Consider the following 18,054-nt stretch of genomic DNA (forward strand, 5'->3'; position numbering starts at 1 on the left):
TCTTATATGTCAGCCAAGCAGGCAGAGAGAGCATACACAAGATCATCTGCAATCACAGACTAAGTGGCAAAGTAATTTCCATATATGCAAATTATTTTGCATCTTCGTTATGTCTATAAAAAGGACCACAAGTCCTCAAACAAAACAGGCCCCAAGGGTGCGTCGGCCCATCGGGAATCTTCCATGTGAAACCCTTTGGCCAATCCGCCTCTGCTGCATAGTAAAAATAATTATTTTACTTTCTAGAGTTTGTTGACACATACTGAATTTTCATACGACTAACGCACCCAAAAGTGAGTAGTATATCTGCCCAATACCAAGTTACCATTAGTACATACAGGGTATACTATATTTCTCTGCTTTCTCTGTATATCTGCGAGAAGGGAGAATTTTGTTTCCACATTTGCTGCACTGGGGGTAGTTGGATGCACTTCTTATATGGCTACAAACCATGTATGTGGTGAGGGTGGGTCTATATTCTTTCATGTTGTATATAGAGGACAGTCAGTACTATATGGACTGTACAGCCGGATGTGTTTCTTTGTTTTGCTTTGGTTTTTCACTTATATTTCTCATACGTCCTAGAGGATGCTGGTGTCCACTTCAGTACCATGGGGTATAGACGGTTCCGCAGAAGCCATGGACACTTTAAGACTTTTTCAGAGTGTGAACTGGCTCCTCCCTCTATGCCCCTCCTCCAGACCTCAGTTTAGAAACTGTGCCCAGGCAGACTGGTCGCACTCTAGTGGAGCTCTACAGAGTTCTACTAAAAGACTTTGTTTAGGTTTTTTATTTAACAGGGAGACTGCTGGCAACAGCCTCCCTGCTTCATGGGACTCAGGGGGAAGAAGTAGGAACCAACTTCCTATGTAGTTTCATGGTTCTGTTCTGCTAACAGGACACCATTAGCTCCTGAAGGGTACTGAACACTAGCTATACGCTCACTCCCACAGCACGCCGTCACCCCCCTAACAGAGCCAGAAGTCAGAAGACTGATGAGTAGTGTTACCGGAGATCTGCAAAGAGGGACCTCCAGTCATCGTGCCGCTTAAGGTACCGCACAGCGAGCGGGAACACTGCGCGAGCATGCTATCCATATACACAGAACACAGCAGGGTGCAGGGCGCGGGGGGGGGGGGGGGCACCCTGGACAGCATGAACCCTACTCTCACTGGCAAAAAGTAGCATACGATGTTTTACACAGTACTACACCCTCGCCAGTATAAAGATTATGTCTAATACCTGAGGGAAAACGCACCATTACAGGGGGCGGAGCTTCTTCCCATACTTGCCTACCTGACCCTCTCCATGAGGGAGAAAATGTTCTGTTCCTGGACTTTCCTGGTAATGTATGATTGCCATCACCTGTGGTGAGCTAGTTAATTGCTAAGAAAGTAATTTCACCACAGGTGATGGCAATCATACATTACCAGGAAAGTCCAGGAACAGAGCATTTTTTCCCTCATGGAGAGGGTCAGGTAGGCAAGTATGCTTCTTCCTCAGGCAGCCAGCACACTTCTCAGTGCCAATTCCGCCCAGCAGCAGCAGTGGAAGTCACGCTGATCCTTCTCTCCACATCTGACCAAGTATCAGGGTGCAAAAAAAGGGGGGGGAGTGTATTATTTAGGTGTTATAACCTATATTGGCATTATATAAGCGCTCTACAAGTCTCTGTGTGTAAACAACGTTTCACAGGAATTTGTTATTTTGGCGCTGAGTTGTGGACTGGCAATTCCCTTCTGTGTCCCCCTGACAGATTTTGCTGAGGGTCTGTCTCAGTAGCCCTGGAGTGTCTGTGGTGGGATTTTGCACGTGTGTGACATGTCTGAGGCAGGGAGCTCTTCCCCTGAGGAAGCCATTTTAGGGACACAAGGATGTAATGTGGTGGCACTGCCGTCGCACCACGAGCCTGAATGGGTGAAAGAATTACGTGATAGTGTGAATCATATAAGAGATTGGATAAGTCTGAGTCTCATGCAGAAAACTGGAGAAAATCAGTCGAAGAAGTGATTTTTCATAGTTCTGCCTTTTCATCCACAGGGGACCCCTCTGGTTCACAAACACAAGTAGTACAAACTGATACCGACACGGACTCTGATTCCTGTGTCGACACCAGTGATTCCAGGCGAATAGATCCAAAGTTAGCAAAAAACATTCAATACATGATTGTTGCTATAAGGGAGGTGTTAGAAGTTACGGAGCCCCCTCCTTTACCACAGGAGAAGGCTTACTTTAATAAAGAGAAGAAACCTAATGTAACTTTCCCTCCATCTCATGAACTGAACGGACTCTTTGTGGGAGTCTAGACAAACCCTGAAAATAAATTTCAGATTCCCAAAAGAATTCAGGCAGCTTACCCTTTTCCTGCAGACGACAGGAACCGGTGGGAATCACCCCGCATTTTAGACAGTGCCCTGTCACGGTTAACAAAAAAGGTGATTCTCCCTGCCCCTGGGACAGCTTCACTAAAGGAGCCGGCAGACCACAAGTTAGAGACTACGTTGAAATCTATTAATGTGACCAGTGGGACACTATTCAGGCCTACCATTGCCTGTGCGTGGGTGAGTAGTGCTATTGAAAAGTGGTCAGAAAACTTGTCATCAGACATTGACACGATAGATATAGACGAGATACTCCTAACGTTAGGTCATATCAAGGACGCTGCTGCATACATGCTGGAAGCTATGAAAGATATTGGTCTCTTGGGATCAAGAGCCGCTACCATGGCGATTTCAGCACGTAGGGCATTGTGGATTCGCCAATGGATTGCTGATGCAGATTCCAAAAGGAATATGGAGGCTATCCCGTATAAGGGAGAAGCCTTGTTTGGAGATGGGCTGGATGCCTTAGTTTGTGCAGCTACCGCAGGTAAGTTGACATTTTTGCCTAATGCTCCTGCGCCGGTGAAAAAGACGCATCACTCTCAGATGCAGTCCTTTCGGGCCAATAAATTCAAAAAGGGTAAAAGTTCCCCTTTCTTTGCATGTAAAGGAAAGGGAAAAGGTAAAAAGTCCACAGCGTCTCCAGGATCGCAGGAGCAGAAATCAACCTCTGCTTCTGCCAAATGTTCAGCATGATGCTGGGGCTCCCTTGCGGGAGTCCGCTCAGGTGAGGGCACATCTGAAACTCTTCAGTCAGATTTGGGTTCAATCTGGCCTGGACCCGTGGGTCTTACAAATAGTGTCCCACGGGTACAAACTGAAGTTTCAAGGCATTCCCCCATGCCGATTTTTCAAATCGGCCTTACCAGCTTCTGCTCCAGACAGGGAAATGGTATCACTAGCAATACAAAATTGTGTCAGGATCACGTGATTGTCCTGGTTCCCTTGTCGCAACAAGGAGAAGGATTTTATTCAAGCCTTTTCGTAGTTCCGAAGCCGGATGGCTCGGTCAGACCGATTCTAAACCTGAAAACACTGAATCTCTACCTGCAAAGGTTCAAATTCAAGATGGAATCTCTGATATCAGTGATTTCCAGTCTGGAGGAGAAGGACTTCATGGTGTCAGTGGACATAAAAGATGCCTACTTACATGTTCCTATCTATCCTCCACATCAAGCTTATCTGAGATTCGCAGTGCAGGATTGTCATTACTAATTTCAAACGTTACCGTTCGGGCTCTCCACGGCTCCCAGGGTGTTTACCAAGGGGATGGCGGAGATGATGGTCCTCTTTCGACGCAAGGAGTCAACATAATTCCTTACCTGGATGATCTCCTGATAAAGGCGAGGTCCAGGGAAAGGTTGGTGCAGAGCATTGCACTCTCCCTGACAGTACTTCAACAACACAGTTGGATCATAAATTTTCCAAAGTCACAGTTGGAACCGACGACAAGATTATCTTTTCTGGGGTTGATACTGGACACAGAAGTACAGAGGGTATTTCTTCCAGTAGAAAAGGCTCTGGAGAATGGTCAAACAAATTCTAAAACCAAGAAAAGTGTCGATTCATCAATGCATACGTTTGTTGGGGAAGATGGTAGCGGCCTACGAGGCCCTACAGTTCGGCCAATTCCTTGCCAGAGTATTTCAGTGGGACCTATTGGACAAGTGGTCCAGATCCCATCTACACATGCATCAGAGGATAATCCTGTCATCCAAAGCCAGAATTTCGCTCCTGTGGTGGCTACACAGTTCTCACCTCCTAGAGGGACGCAGGTTCGGGATTCAGGACTGGGTCCTAGTAACCAAGGATGCAAGTCTCCGAGGCTGGGGAGCAGTCACAAAGGGGGAAAGCTTTCAAGGAAGATGGTCAAGTCAAGAAACCTGTCTTCAGATAAACGTTCTGGAGTTGAGAGCCATTTACAACAGCCTTCTACAAGTGGTGCATCTTCTTCAAGATCAACCTATACAGATCCAGTCAGACAATGTTACAGCAGTAGCGTACATAAACCGTCAGGTCGCAACGAAAAGCAGAGCGGCAATGGCAGAGGTGACCAAGATCCTCCTCTGGGCAGAAAAACATGCAAGAGCTCTGTCGGCAATTTTCATTCCGGGAGTGGACAACTGGGAAGCAGACTTCCTCAGCAGACACAATCTCCACCCAGGAGAATGGGGCCTCCACCAAGAAGTCTTCACAGAGGTGACAGGTCTTTGGGGAGTTCCTCAAGTAGACATGATGGCATCTCGTCTCAACAAGAAGCTTCGGAGATATTGTTCCAGGTCGAGAGACCCTCAAGCAATAGCAGTGGATGCATTAGTGACCCAGTGGGTGTTTCGGTCGGTGTATGTCTTCCCTCCACTTCCACTAATACCAAAAGTTCTCAGGATCATAAGAAGAACAGGGATTCGAGCGATCCTCATTGTCCCAGACTGGCCAAGGAGGGCTTGGTATCCAGATCTTCAGGAGTTACTCATCGAAGATCCTCGGCCTCTTCCTCTTCGCGAGGACCTGCTGCGGCAGGGGCCGTGCGTGTATCAAGACTTATCGCTGCTATGTTTGATGGCATGGCTGTTGAACGCCGGATCCTAGCCCGAAAGGGTATTCCCAAAGAAGTCATTCCCACTCTTATTCAGGCCAGGAAAGGAGTAATGTCTAGACATTACCGCCGTATTTGGAGAAAATATGTGTCTTGGTGTGAAACCAAGAAGGCTCCAACGGAAGAATTTCAGTTAGGACGTTTTCTCCATTTTCTTCAGGCGGGTATGGATGCTGGCTTAAGATTGGGTTCAATCAAGGTCCAAATTTAAGCCTTGTCCGTTTTCTTTGAGAAACAATTAGCCTCCCTTCCGGAAGTTCAGACGTTCGTGAAAGGGGTTCTGCACATCCAACCTCCATTTGTGCCTCCTACGGCACCGTGGGATCTTAACGTGGTGTTGCAGTTCCTTCAATCAGATTTGTTTGAACCTCTCCAGGAGGTGGAGTTAAAGTTTCTCACTTGGAAAGTGGTCATGCTGTTGGTCTTGGCATCTGCAAGGAGGGTGTCTGAGTTGGGGGCCTTGTCTCACAAGAGCCCTTATTTGATCTTCCATGAAGATAGGGCTGAACTAAGAACTTGTCACCAATTTCTTCCAAAGGTGGTTTCTTCTTTCCATGTGAACCAACCTATTGTGGTGCCAGTGGCTACTGACACCTTAGCTGCTTCAACGTCTCTGGATGTGGTCAGAGCGTTGAAAATTTATGTCACGAGAACAGCTCGGATAAGGAAAACAGAGCCACTGTTTGTCCTGTATGATCCCAACAAGATTGGGTGCCCTGCTTCTAAGCAGACAATTGCACACTGGATTAGAGGTACGATTCAACATGCTCATTCCACGGCAGGATTGCCGATACCAAATTCGGTGAATGCCCATTCTACAAGGAAGGTGGGCTCGTCCTGGGCAGAGCCGTAGGTGTGATTATTTGTTTGTTGTCATGGTGATGGGAGTCACTAACGTGATGATGTAATACGTGTTTGACGCTAGGGGGAAGTTCAAACGGACCTCCTGGCGCGAATTCACTCTGGGTGTATGATTATAAAGGTATGTAATGTCATTTATGTGCATTGTATCCTGACGATAGTGCAATAAAGCACTGAAACGTTGTAAGACCTGACTGGTTTATTGTTCATTTATCCAGCCGAGTGCCACACCATTGCGGGACTATATATCTATACAGTGGTATATGTGGAGGCACCGGCGCAGTTATTGGAGTTTTCCGTGGAGTGCCGGTCTGAAATTGCTGTGTATATATATATAATTTCACTTTTAGAACCAACAGGTAGCAGCTGTCCACCCCCAAACCCCTCCCTCCCACCCATTAGTTCCTCACCTGCACAACCATACCAGGCAACAGTGGCAGCCACTATAATTGGCACCAGTGTCCGGCATTGTGCTACAATTAAGAAACTACATAAACTACACCTCACAGCAGTCCTTGCTGCAGTGAGCTCCCAGTAGCAAGGGTTGCTGGTAGTTGTAGTTTATGTAGCTTATTGATTGTAATTGGTGCCGGTGTCCGACACCGCGCTACAGTGGCTGCTACTGCTGCCTGCTATGATCGTTCCTGGGCGTCAGTGCGGGTGAGGAACTATCAGTGGTGGTGAGGTGGGGGTGTTCGAGGGTGGACAGCGGCTGCCATTAAAATTTAATCTACCTACTGGCCACGGGTGGCACCGCTGGGCGGCGCCCCTCTTCGGCTGGCACCCCTGGCAAGTGCCATCCTGGCCAATAGGTAGATACGCCCCTGGCCATGTTGTGCGGCATGGTTGAAGTGTGAGCTGGTATGAATCTCACCATTAACTTAAAAGTAAATCCTTTTCTCGAATTGTCCGTCTCCCTGGGCACAGTTCCTATACTGAGGTCTGGAGGAGGGGCATAGAGGGAGGAGCCAGTTTACACTCTGAAAAAGTCTTAAAGTGCCCATGGCTCGTGCAGAACCGTCTATACCCCATGGTCCTCTAAGGACTAGGAGAAAAGGATTTACCGGTAGGTATTAAAATCCTGTTTTTCTTGTTGATAAAGTTTGTTGCAAGTGTTTTCACTTCTGTGTTCCTTTTCTCGCACTCCAGGTTCTCCGGTAGTTTCTGCTTCTTTGCTCTTGCTATGGATGTACAGCGGTTTGGGCTCAGTATATATCTTGTACAAGTGGTGTTTGGCTGCGCAGAGCTCCCAATGAGAGTCCTGAGTACAGTTATGGCCACTTACGTTGGCAGACGTTTCTCCGTTTCTTTTTTCCTTATTCTTGCCGGGGTCCTTATACTGTGCAGTTTGGCAGTTCCTCCAGGTAGGTGTCTTGCACTTATTATATTTCAGTTCACTATATCACTATATCTATAATATTAGCTTGCTTTTATGATAATTTGCTTGTTGGGAACTCTGGTGCTTAACAAAACCTGGTAGAAGGTAGCAAGCCTCCCCAGAATTGTTCCCCACTGGGCTATGAAAAGGCTTTGTGCTCTGACATAAGAGTGTGTACATAAAGCATACTTAAGGAAATAGAATAGATCAACTAAGATGGTTGTTAGAAGGAGGACCAATAGAAAGCTGCAATTTCCATCATTTTTATTGCATGCAATATGATGATTAAAGAACTGCTGTTCATAGCATAGTGCATGATGCTTTGCTTTGGTGTATTATGTAGGACAAGTAAATAACTACTGTGCTGTCCTATAGTACACATAGGTAGACAATTAACTAGTCATTAAAACAGACTTAATTGTCCAGTATATTACTGTATATGTCCAATGAATACATTATTAAATCCAGCATTTACAGTACTGATAGACCAAGACATTACAGGACCACTGTGCAGGAATTATCAGGAGGGCTATTGCCAAACCAGCATAAAAACATACCTTTCATGTTACCCTCTGTGTTTATAACACCCAGGCCTCTCCGCTACCTCTCTACTTCTGTATGTTCCCATCTTGCCCATCTCCTCAATCTCTCCCTCTCATCAGGCACTGTCCCCTCTGCCTTCAAGCATGCTCTTGTCTCCCCTATTCTTAAAAAACCTAACCTTGACCAACTACTCTCTCCAACTACGTATCCATCTCTCTCCATCCTTTTACCTCCAAACTCCTTGAGCATATACTGTACAACCGCCTCACTGTCTTTCTTTCCTCCAGCTCACTGCTTGACCTATTCCAGTCTGGTTTCTGTCCTCTCCACTCTACTTAAACTTCCCTCACAAAAGTTTGCAATGACCTCCTTGCTGTTAAACCCAAGGGCCACTACTCTCTGTTTATTCTCCTTGACCTCTCTGCTACATTTGACCTCCTTGCTGTCCTCCTACCTCTCTGACCATTTCTTCTCTGTTTTCTATCATGACTCCACCTCCCCCCCTCTTCCTCTACCAGTAGGTGTCCCCCAAGGTCCTGTTCTTGGGCCTCTCCTTTTCCTCTTTAGGTGAGCTCATTTGCTCTTTTGACTTACAATATCATCTCTATGCTGCTGATACTCAAATCTACCATACCTCTCCTCCGCCCTCCTCACTCATATCTCCAACTGTCTCTCTGCTATCTCTTTTTGTATGTCCCAGCAATTTCTTAAACTTAACATGTCTAAGACTGAGCTGATCATTTTCCCTCCCTTCCGCATAACATCACCTTCCACAATTTTGTTATTTATTGATGCCCCCAAGTGCGCTGTCTTGGAGTAATCCTGGACTCCTCCCTCTGCTTCAAACCACACATTCAGGACCTCTCACAAACCTGCCATTTCCATTTATAAATAATATTTCCAAGATCAGACCTTTTCTCACCCAGGATGTTACTAAAACACTCATCCATTTACTGGTCATCTCTAGATTGGACTACTGTAGTCTCCTACTTTCTGGCCTCCCTGACAAATGCCTCTCTCCACTCCAATCTATCCTCACTGTTGCTGCCCATCTCATCTTCCTCACCAAAATTCCTATATCACCTCACCCCTACTACAAGTCCTTCACTGGCTCCCCTCCCCATTCAGAATCTAATTCAAACTTTTCACACTCCCCTTCAAAACTCTCATCCACTCTTCTCCCTCTTACATCTCTGACCTCATCTCTCTCTTCACTCCCACCCATCCTCTTTGCTCTGCTAATGCACGCTGCCTCTCCTGCCAACTGATTACCTCACCCCACTCCTACCTACAAGATTTTGCACGTGCTGCTCCCTAGCTCTGGAAATCTCTACCTCTCCCTATCCGACTCTCCACTTCTCTACAAAACTTCAAACAGGCTCTCAAGACATACTTCTTCACCAAACCCAGCCAACCGTCCTCCTAACCCTCTTGTCCAAGCTCACAGTCTACCCCTTCTCTATCACCCCAGTCTGTTAGCCCTTCACCTTCTAGATTGTAAGCTCTCAAGAGCAGGGCCTTCTTCCCTCATGTACCTTTCCTTCTCTTACTTACACTATCTTATACTCAATACTACCTTTGATGGCACCTAACCCCTGGTTTTCTATATATACCTTGTATTTGTCCTATATTATCTCAAACTGTAAGTACTTTTTTCTTGTTTTTGCTCATTTGTTTATGTAATCAGTAATGGGCACAGCGGATCCCTTGTGGCGCTATAGAAATAAAATGTAATAATAATAATTATCATTTTTCCACAACTCTGGCCCCTTTTTTTCTGATTCTTTCCCGCACAGTTTCTAGAACATTTATGTAGTACTGCTGATTCACTATAGCACCTTCTGGTACCCAGTATGCCAGAATAGCACCCTTGATATCAAAATAAACAGGGATGTAGTTATGTGACCGGCGGTTAGGAGACTGACGGTCACAATACCAACCACTACATCCCACCCGCTCAAAATCCCACTGGTCGGAATGCCGACCAACAGGGACTATTCCACTCATGGGTGTCCACGACACCCATAGAGTAAGAATAGAAACTGTGGCGAGCACCCAGCCCACAGCGTGGCGAGAGAAGCATTCCCACAAGGGGCTTTGTTGCACATTCCCCCCTGCAGGCCATCTCACAGCCAGGATACCGCCGTTGGTATTGTGAGCGGCGGTCTCCTAAACGACGGTCACACATACCCAACCCCAATCAACAAGGCTTTGAATTTGGATTACTTTGATGTGCTTCCTTCATTCTTGGTGATGATGGTGTTTTCCAGTGCATGGACTAGCGTTTTGTTTCAGGATCATACTGGAAGATCCATGTGTCTTATCTACAAAATGCAAATCAGCTTGAATTTATTCCAAAATATCTGTGCAAATTCACTTTACATTTTCTCTCTGCTCAGCAGTGAGAAGCCTTGGAACAGTCTTAGCACAAACTTTTGTTATTTCTTTCTTTCTTTCTTAACAGTTTATTATATAGCGTAGCAAATTCCGTTGAACTTTACAATTGGAAATAACAATGATATAACAAAACAATGATATAACAAAACTGGGTAATAACAAACAGTCTTAGAGGTAGGAAGGCCCTACTCACAAGCTTACAATCTATAGGGAAATAGGCATGGATACACAAGGATAGGTGCTATCTATTGCATAGTTGTCCACCAGATTGAAAGGTTCTTGGAGGGCTGTATGATATGGTCATACGGAATAATGTACCGGGGTCGAGAGGAAGGATGGGAAGAGATGTGAGGATATGTGTGGACTGTGCAGAGTGGATGCAATTTGATAGGAAGGTTTATGAATGTTATGTGGGCGGTTCTGGAATTTGATATGCTTGCCTGAAGAGGTGAGTTTTCAGGGAACGCTTGAAGGTTTGGAGACTAGAGGAGAGTCTTATTGTACGTGGTAGAGCATTCCACAGAGTGGGTGCAGCCCGGTGAAAGTCCTGCAATTGTGAGTGGGAGCGAGTAATGAGTGTGGATGAGAGACGCAGATCTTGTGAGGTCGGGTTAGGAGATATTTTGAGATAAGCGAAGTGATGTACATTGGTGTAGTTTGGTTTATGGCCTTGTGTGTGAGTAAAAGTATTTTATATTGAATACGGTAGAATACAGGTAACCAATGGAGGGACTGACAGAGTGGATCTGCAGACGATGAACGTCTGCATTCAGAATGGATTGTAGTGGTGAGAGTCTCGTTTTTGGAAGACCAGTTAGGAGACTGTTGCAATAATCAATGCGGGAGATAATGAGAGCATGGATTATAGTTTTAGCAGTGTTGTGTGTAAGGTATGGTCATATTTTGGATATGTTTTTTAGATGCATGTAACATGATTTTGAGACAGATTGAATGTGGGGAACAAAGGACAGATCAGAGTCAAGGATGACACCTAGGCAGCGAGCTTGTGGGGTAGGGTAGACTGTAGAGTTTTCAACAGTGATAGAGATATCAGGTTGATACCTACTATTGGCCGGTGGAAATATAATTAACTCTGTCTTTGAAATATTAAGTTTGAGGTGGCGAGTTGTCATCCAAGATGAAATGGCAGATAGGCATTCAGTGACACGGCCCAGTACAGATAGGGACAAATCATGGGAGGATAGGTAGATTTGAGTATCATCTGCGTACAGATGATACTGAAATCCAAAAGAGCTGATTAGTTTACCAAGAGATGAGGTATAGATAGAGAAAACCAGAGGACCAAAGACTGAGCCTTGCGGTACTCCAACTGAAAGAGGTAGCGAAGAGGAGGTAGATTCAGAGAAGCGAACACTGAAGGAGTGATTAGATAAGTAGGATAGGAACCAAGAAAGGGCCGTGTCTTTAAGACCTAGGGATTGTAGTGTTTGTATGAGAAGAGAGTGGTCATCAGTGTCAAAGGCAGCAGATAGATCAAGGAGAATAAGTAGGGAGTACTGGCCTTTAGACTTCGTAGTGACCAAATCATTAACCACTTTAGTCAGTGCTGTCTCTGTGGAGTGTTGGGAATGGAAGCCTGACTGAAGTGGGTCCAATAAATTGTGTGAGTTAAAGTGTGTGAGTCAAGTGTAGGCAAGTTTCTCAAGTAGCTTAGAGAGACAAGGGAGCTGAGAGATAGGGTAGTAGTTTGAGAGAGAGTTATGGTCAGAATTTTGTTTTGTTTTTTCAAAATGGGAGTAATCATTGCATGCTTGAAGAGTGAAGGAAAAATACCAGTAGAGAGAGATTACAGATGTTAGTTAGGGTAGGGATGAGCACCAGAGACAGAACTTTACTTATTTGTGAGGGTAAAGGATCAAGAGGAGAGGTATTAGAGAAGCAGGATGAGAAGAGTGATGATACTTCATCTTTATTAGTTTGGAGGCGTGAGAAGCAGATTTTGGACAATCAATAGCAATATTGAAATCACCCATGATGATGGTGGAGATGTCAGAGGATAGAAAGTGAGGGAGCCAGGCAGAATGTTATGTTAAGATCTTGAAAATTTGCCCAACAGTCTCTTTATCGATGTCTCCACTATCATTCAGATACTGAGTCGATGGTCAATTTGAACAATTTTTTCTACATTTTCATTTGGTTTTTTTACGTGAAAGGCCTTCTGGAATGTTCCTTAACTTCAATATCCTCACAGCCATCACTAAAGCTTCTGTGCTGCTCAAACACACGTGGACGTGACATTTAGTCTGACCCGTAAGCCTCAGTTAGCATACAGAAATATTTGGACATTTTGTTCAATTTAACTAAACATTTTAATTTAACACATTACCCTTCATTTGAACTAAGCATGTTTATGACACACTTGAAAAACACAACTTCTTTGAATGCTGTGTGACTGCAAACGATCTGTGCGAGAGAGGTGAAACTTGCAAAACCGTTGTGGTATAGTCCAAGGTCAATGTTCCCCCACTCCCTTTTAGCTCACGCAGTATAGTTTCTTTTTTACAAGTACAGTCTCGTTATTTAATAGCCACATGATATGCTGCAGAGTAATAATGTCTCCTTTGATATAAATTGATATTGCATGTCTTATTGCAGAAAATCCTTACCTCACGTGAATTCAAATATAGAAATATGATATAGTATCTTCATCCACATGAATAGAGTATCGGTAAAGAACAATGCAGGCTACAAATGTGTGAAATCTTAATGATACATGTATTTAATATAGAATCTCAATAAAAACTTGTACAATACAGTTGCAAGAAAAAGTATGTGAACCCTTTGGAATTTCCTGGATTTGTGCATACATTGGTCATAAAATGTGTTCTGATCTTCATCTAAGTCACAACAATAGACAAACAGTCTGCTGAAACTAATACCACACAATTATATGTTCTCATGTTTTTATTGAACACAACATGTAAACATTCACAGTGCAGGGTGGACAAAGTATGTGAACCCTTGGATTTAATAGCTGGCTGATCCTCCTTTGGCAGCAATAACCTCAACCAAACGTTTCCTATAGTTGCATATCAGACCTGCACAACGGTCAGGGGGAATTTTGGACCATTTACAAAACTATTTTAGTTCAGCAATATTCTCTGGTTTGTCTGGTGTGAATCACACTCTTGAGGTCATGCCACAGCATCTCAGTCGGGTTGAGGTCAGGACTCTGACTGGGCCACTCCAGAAGGCGTATTTTCTTCTGTTGAAACCATTCTGTTGTTGATCTACTTCTGTTTCGTTGTCCTGTTGTATCACCCATCTGTTGAGCTTCAGTTGGTGGACAGATGGCCTTACGTTCTCCTGCAAAATGTCTTGATAAACTTGGGAATTAATTTTTCTGTCAATGATAGCAATCTGTCCAGGTACTGAGGCAGCAAAGCAGCCTCAAACCATGATGCCCCCTCCACCATACTTCACAGTTGGGATGAGGTTTTGATGTTGGTGTGCTGTGCCTTTTTTCTCCACACATAGTGTTGTGCATTCCTTCCAAACAACTCAACTTTGGTTTCATCTGTCCACAGAATATTTTGCCAGTAGTGATTTTGCAAACCTCAAACGTGCAGCAATATTTTTTTTGGACAGCAGTGGCTTCCTCCGTGGTATCCTTCCATGAACTCCATTCTTGTTCAGTGTTTTACGTATGGTAGATTCGTCAACAGAGATGTTAGCATGTGCCAGAGATTTCTGTAAGTCTTTAGCTGACACTCTAGGATTCTTCTTCACCTCATGCAAACTCAAAACTGGTGTGTGTTTTTTATAGGGCAGGACAGCTTTAACCAACACCTCCACTCTCGTCTCATTGATTGGACTCCAGGTTGGCTGACTCCTGACTCAAATTAGCTCTTGGAGAAGTCATTAGCCTAGGGGTTCACATACTTTGTCCACACTGCACTGTGAATGTTTACATGGTGTGTTCAATAAAAACATGAAAACATATAATTGTTTGTGTGATATTAGTTTCAGCAGACTGTGTTTGTCTATTGTTGTGATTTAGATGTAGATCTGAACACATTTTATGACCAATTTATGCACAAATCCAGGAAATTCCAAAGGGTTCACGTAATTTTTCTTGCAACTGTATAAAATGCAGCACTGTGTTGCTCATATCTAAAACATCAAGACATTGGCCCTCATTCCGAGTCGTTCGCTCGTTCTTTTTTTTCGCATCGCAGTGAAAATCAGCTTAGAGCGCATGCGCAATGTTCGCACTGCGACTGCGCTAAGTAATTCTGCTATGAAGAAAGGATTTTTACTCACGGCTTTTTGTTCGCACCGGCGAACGTAGTGTGATTGACAGGAAATGGGTGTTACTGGGCGGAAACACGGCGTTTTATGGGCGTGTGGCTGAAAACGCTACCGTTTCCGGAAAAAACGCAGGAGTGGCCGGAGAAACGGGGGAGTGTCTGGGCGAACGCTGGGAGTGTTTGTGACGTCAAACCAGGAACGACAAGCACTGAACTGATCGCACAGGCAGAGTAAGTCTGGAGCTACTCTAAAACTGCTAAGTTTTTTTTGTTCGCAATATTGCGTAAACTTCGTTCGCACTTTTAAGATGCTAAGATACACTCCCAGTAGGCGTAGACTAAGCGTGTGTAACTCTGCTAAATTCGCCTTGCGACCGATCAACTCGGAATGAGGGCCATAGTCACCAAAATGTAGAAAAAAGCAGACCAGAGATTCAACAGATGATGAGTAACAGCAAAACCCTATGCATTTCATTCAAGTAAACTTCATCAGGGGTGCCATTTTGCTTGTGTGTACAGATGTGTCCTCATACATCTAGCCTCAATGCGCCATGCAGCGTGAGATGCTGGACGTGAGTGAGCCACCAGGTACAGTGTATCTCTACTAATATCAGGCATCTTTTTTGATGAAAATGCATCTTAATCACAACACAATGCCACTAAGATGTGTAGGGAGACTGTGCTGGTTAATATGATACGACACTTGTATATTGTGTGTGACAGAGTCTGTATACGAAGAACAAAAGTTGTAATGGAAAAAAGCTGCAGCTGCAACATTGTAGCACTTTGTGTACAGATTCAGAGACTCAGTTGCAAATATACAAGTGTCATTTATATAATTAATCAGCACAGTCACAGCGTGCTTCCTAGTCACATTGTGTTGTGATAAAGGGGCACTGAAGCAAAAGAAGACAACTGACGTTAAAATATTCTCAACCTGATGTGCCAGGAGGGACTATTTGGCGTGACTGCAGCAAAGATGTATGACGACATATCTGTACAAACATGTTAGGAAATCTCATCCGAGATGAAACTCCACCAACTATACCCCTTTCACATCGCAAAACCGGGTCAGATCCGGGATTTGAACACGGCTCCAACCCGGCTCCAACCTGGGTAAGAGACGATCACATCGCAATACTGACCTGGGTGATTCCCAGGTTATTGTCGTGTTGGTGCCTTTTTGCTCAACCAGGGTCACCCATGTTAAAACCAGTGTGATGTCATTTTATGAGGACTTGATTGGTTCCCAGTTTTTGCACATTCAACTTCTGTTCCCATGTTCAACTGATTGTGTTTTACACTTTTTTTTGGTTGAAAAATTACATTTCAGTAGGTTTACAAAACAGGTATGACACCTTTTTACTTTATACAAAACAAGAACTGTGCATATTAAATAACAATACTATTAGTGTTCATTCTAGCACCCTGCACCTTTCAAAATCCATGCAGTTCTCCTTTCCTGCCTAGGGTGTCACTCTCTGCTCTGGTGCTTCTCAGAACACTCTGGTATGTATCTCAGCACTGAAATACAGACCAGAGTGTGCTGAGAAGCACCTGAGCAGAGAGCGACACCCCAGGCAGGAAAGAGGAACTGCACATGTTTTGAAAGGTGCAGGGTGCTAGAATGAACACTAACTATGTTAATGTAATGTGCGGCTGGCACTTTTCATGTTTTGTGTTTTGGTTTTGGTTCTAATTACACTTTCGTGTTTTGGTTTTCTCTTGGTTTTGCCAAAACCACCCTTTTGTGATTTGGTTTTGGTTTTGGATCTGGATGATTTTTGGGAAAAAAAAACCAGTTAAAATCACAGAATTTGGGGCTAATTTTGCTCCTACAGTATTAGTAACCTCAATAACATTCATTTCCACTCATTTTCACTCATTTCCAGTCTATTCTTAAAACCTCACACCTCACAATATTGTTTTTAGGCCTAAAAGTTGCACCAAGGTGGCTGTATGACTAAGCTAAGCGACACAAGTGTGCGGCATAAACACATGGGCATAAGTGTGCGGCATAAACACCATAAACACCATCTAGGAGTGGCACTGTCCTTGGACCCTCCCACCCACCCTTATGTTGTATAAACTGGACATGCACACTTTAAGAAACCCATCAATTCAGCGACAGGGTCTGCCACACGACTGTGGCTGAAATGACTGGTTTGTTTGGTCCCCCACCAAAAAAGAAGCAATCAATCTCTCCTTGCACAAACTGGCTCTACAGAGGCAAGATGTCGACATCATCATCCTCCGATTCCTCACCCCTTTCACTGTGTACATCCTCCACACTGAGTATTAATTCGTCCCCACTGGAATCCACCATCATAGGTCCCTGTGTACTTTCTGGAGGCAATTGCTGGTAAAGGTCTTCCCAGAAGAATTTATAATTCATTTTGATGAACATCATCTTCTCCACATTTAGTGGAAGTAACCTTCTACGCCGATCGCTGACAAGGTTACCGGCTGCACTAAACACTCTTTCAGAGTACACACTGGAGGGGGGGCAACTTAGGTAAAATAAAGCCAGTTTGTGCAAGGGCCTCCAAATTGCCTCTTTTTCCTGCCAGTATACGTACGGACTGTCTGACATGCCTACTTGGATGCTGTCACTCATATAATCCTCCACCATTCTTTCAATGGTGACAGAATCTTATGCAGTGACAGTAGACATGTCAGTAATCGTTGGCAGGTCCTTCAGTCCGGACCAGATGTCAGATTTCACTCCTGACTGCCCTGCATCACCGCCAGCAGGTGGGCTAGGAAATGTTATCCTTTTCCTTGCAGCCCCAGTGGCGGGAGAAATTGGAGGAGCTGTTGACGGGTCACGTTCCGCTTGAGTTGACAATTTACTAACCAGCAGGTCTTAGCACCTCTGCACACTTGTGTCTGCTGGAAAGAGAGATACAACGTAGGCTTTAAACCTAGGATCGAGCACGGTGGCCAAAATGTAGTTCTCTGATTTCAACAGATTGACCACCCTTGAATCCTGGCAAAGCGAATGAAGGGCTCCATCCACAAGTCCCACATACTTTGCAGAATCTTAGCTTCTCCTTCAATTTATCCAGCTGCTTCTGCAAAAGCCGGATGAGGGGAATGACCTGACTCAAGCTGGCAGTGTCTGAACTGACTTCACGTGTGGCAAGTTCGAAGGGTTGGAGGACCTTGAACAAGACGGAAATCATTCTCCACTGCGCTTGAGTCAGGTGCATTACCCCTCCTTTGCCTATATCATAGGTGGATGTATAGGTTTGAATGGCCTTTTGCTGCTCCTCCATCCTCTGAAGCATACATAGTGTTGAATTCCACCTCTTTACCACCTCTTGCTTCAGTTGTGTTTGCTGGCGCTCAAGTCTTCGGCACGCAGTGGCAGAATGCTGAAAGTGGCCTGCAATTTTTTGGGCCACCGATAGCATCTCCTGCACACCCCTGTCATATTTCAAAAAATTCTGCACCACCAAATTAATTGTATGAGCAAAACATGGGACATGCTAGAATTTGCCCAGATGTAATGCTCGCACAATATTGGTGGCATTGTCAGATATCAGAAATCCCCAGGAGAGTCCAATTGGGGTAAGCCATTCTGCGATGATGTTCCTCAGTTTCCATAAGAGGTTGTCAGCTGTG

At 44.6% G+C, this 18,054-nt stretch overlaps 1 protein-coding gene across 1 annotated transcript in view; it reads left to right on the top strand.

Annotated features, from left to right (window-relative positions):
- Nucleotides 1-18,054, top strand: part of LOC134969114 (solute carrier family 22 member 6-B-like) — a 248,678-nt gene that overhangs the window by 191,080 nt on the left and 39,544 nt on the right. The window contains exon 7 of the mRNA XM_063944834.1: nt 6,988-7,202. Coding sequence (XP_063800904.1) covers nt 6,988-7,202 — 215 coding nt within the window. The remainder of the gene's footprint in view (nt 1-6,987; nt 7,203-18,054) is intronic.

This window comes from Pseudophryne corroboree, chromosome 11, assembly GCF_028390025.1.
Source record: "Pseudophryne corroboree isolate aPseCor3 chromosome 11, aPseCor3.hap2, whole genome shotgun sequence".
Classification (NCBI taxonomy): Eukaryota; Metazoa; Chordata; class Amphibia; order Anura; family Myobatrachidae; genus Pseudophryne; species Pseudophryne corroboree.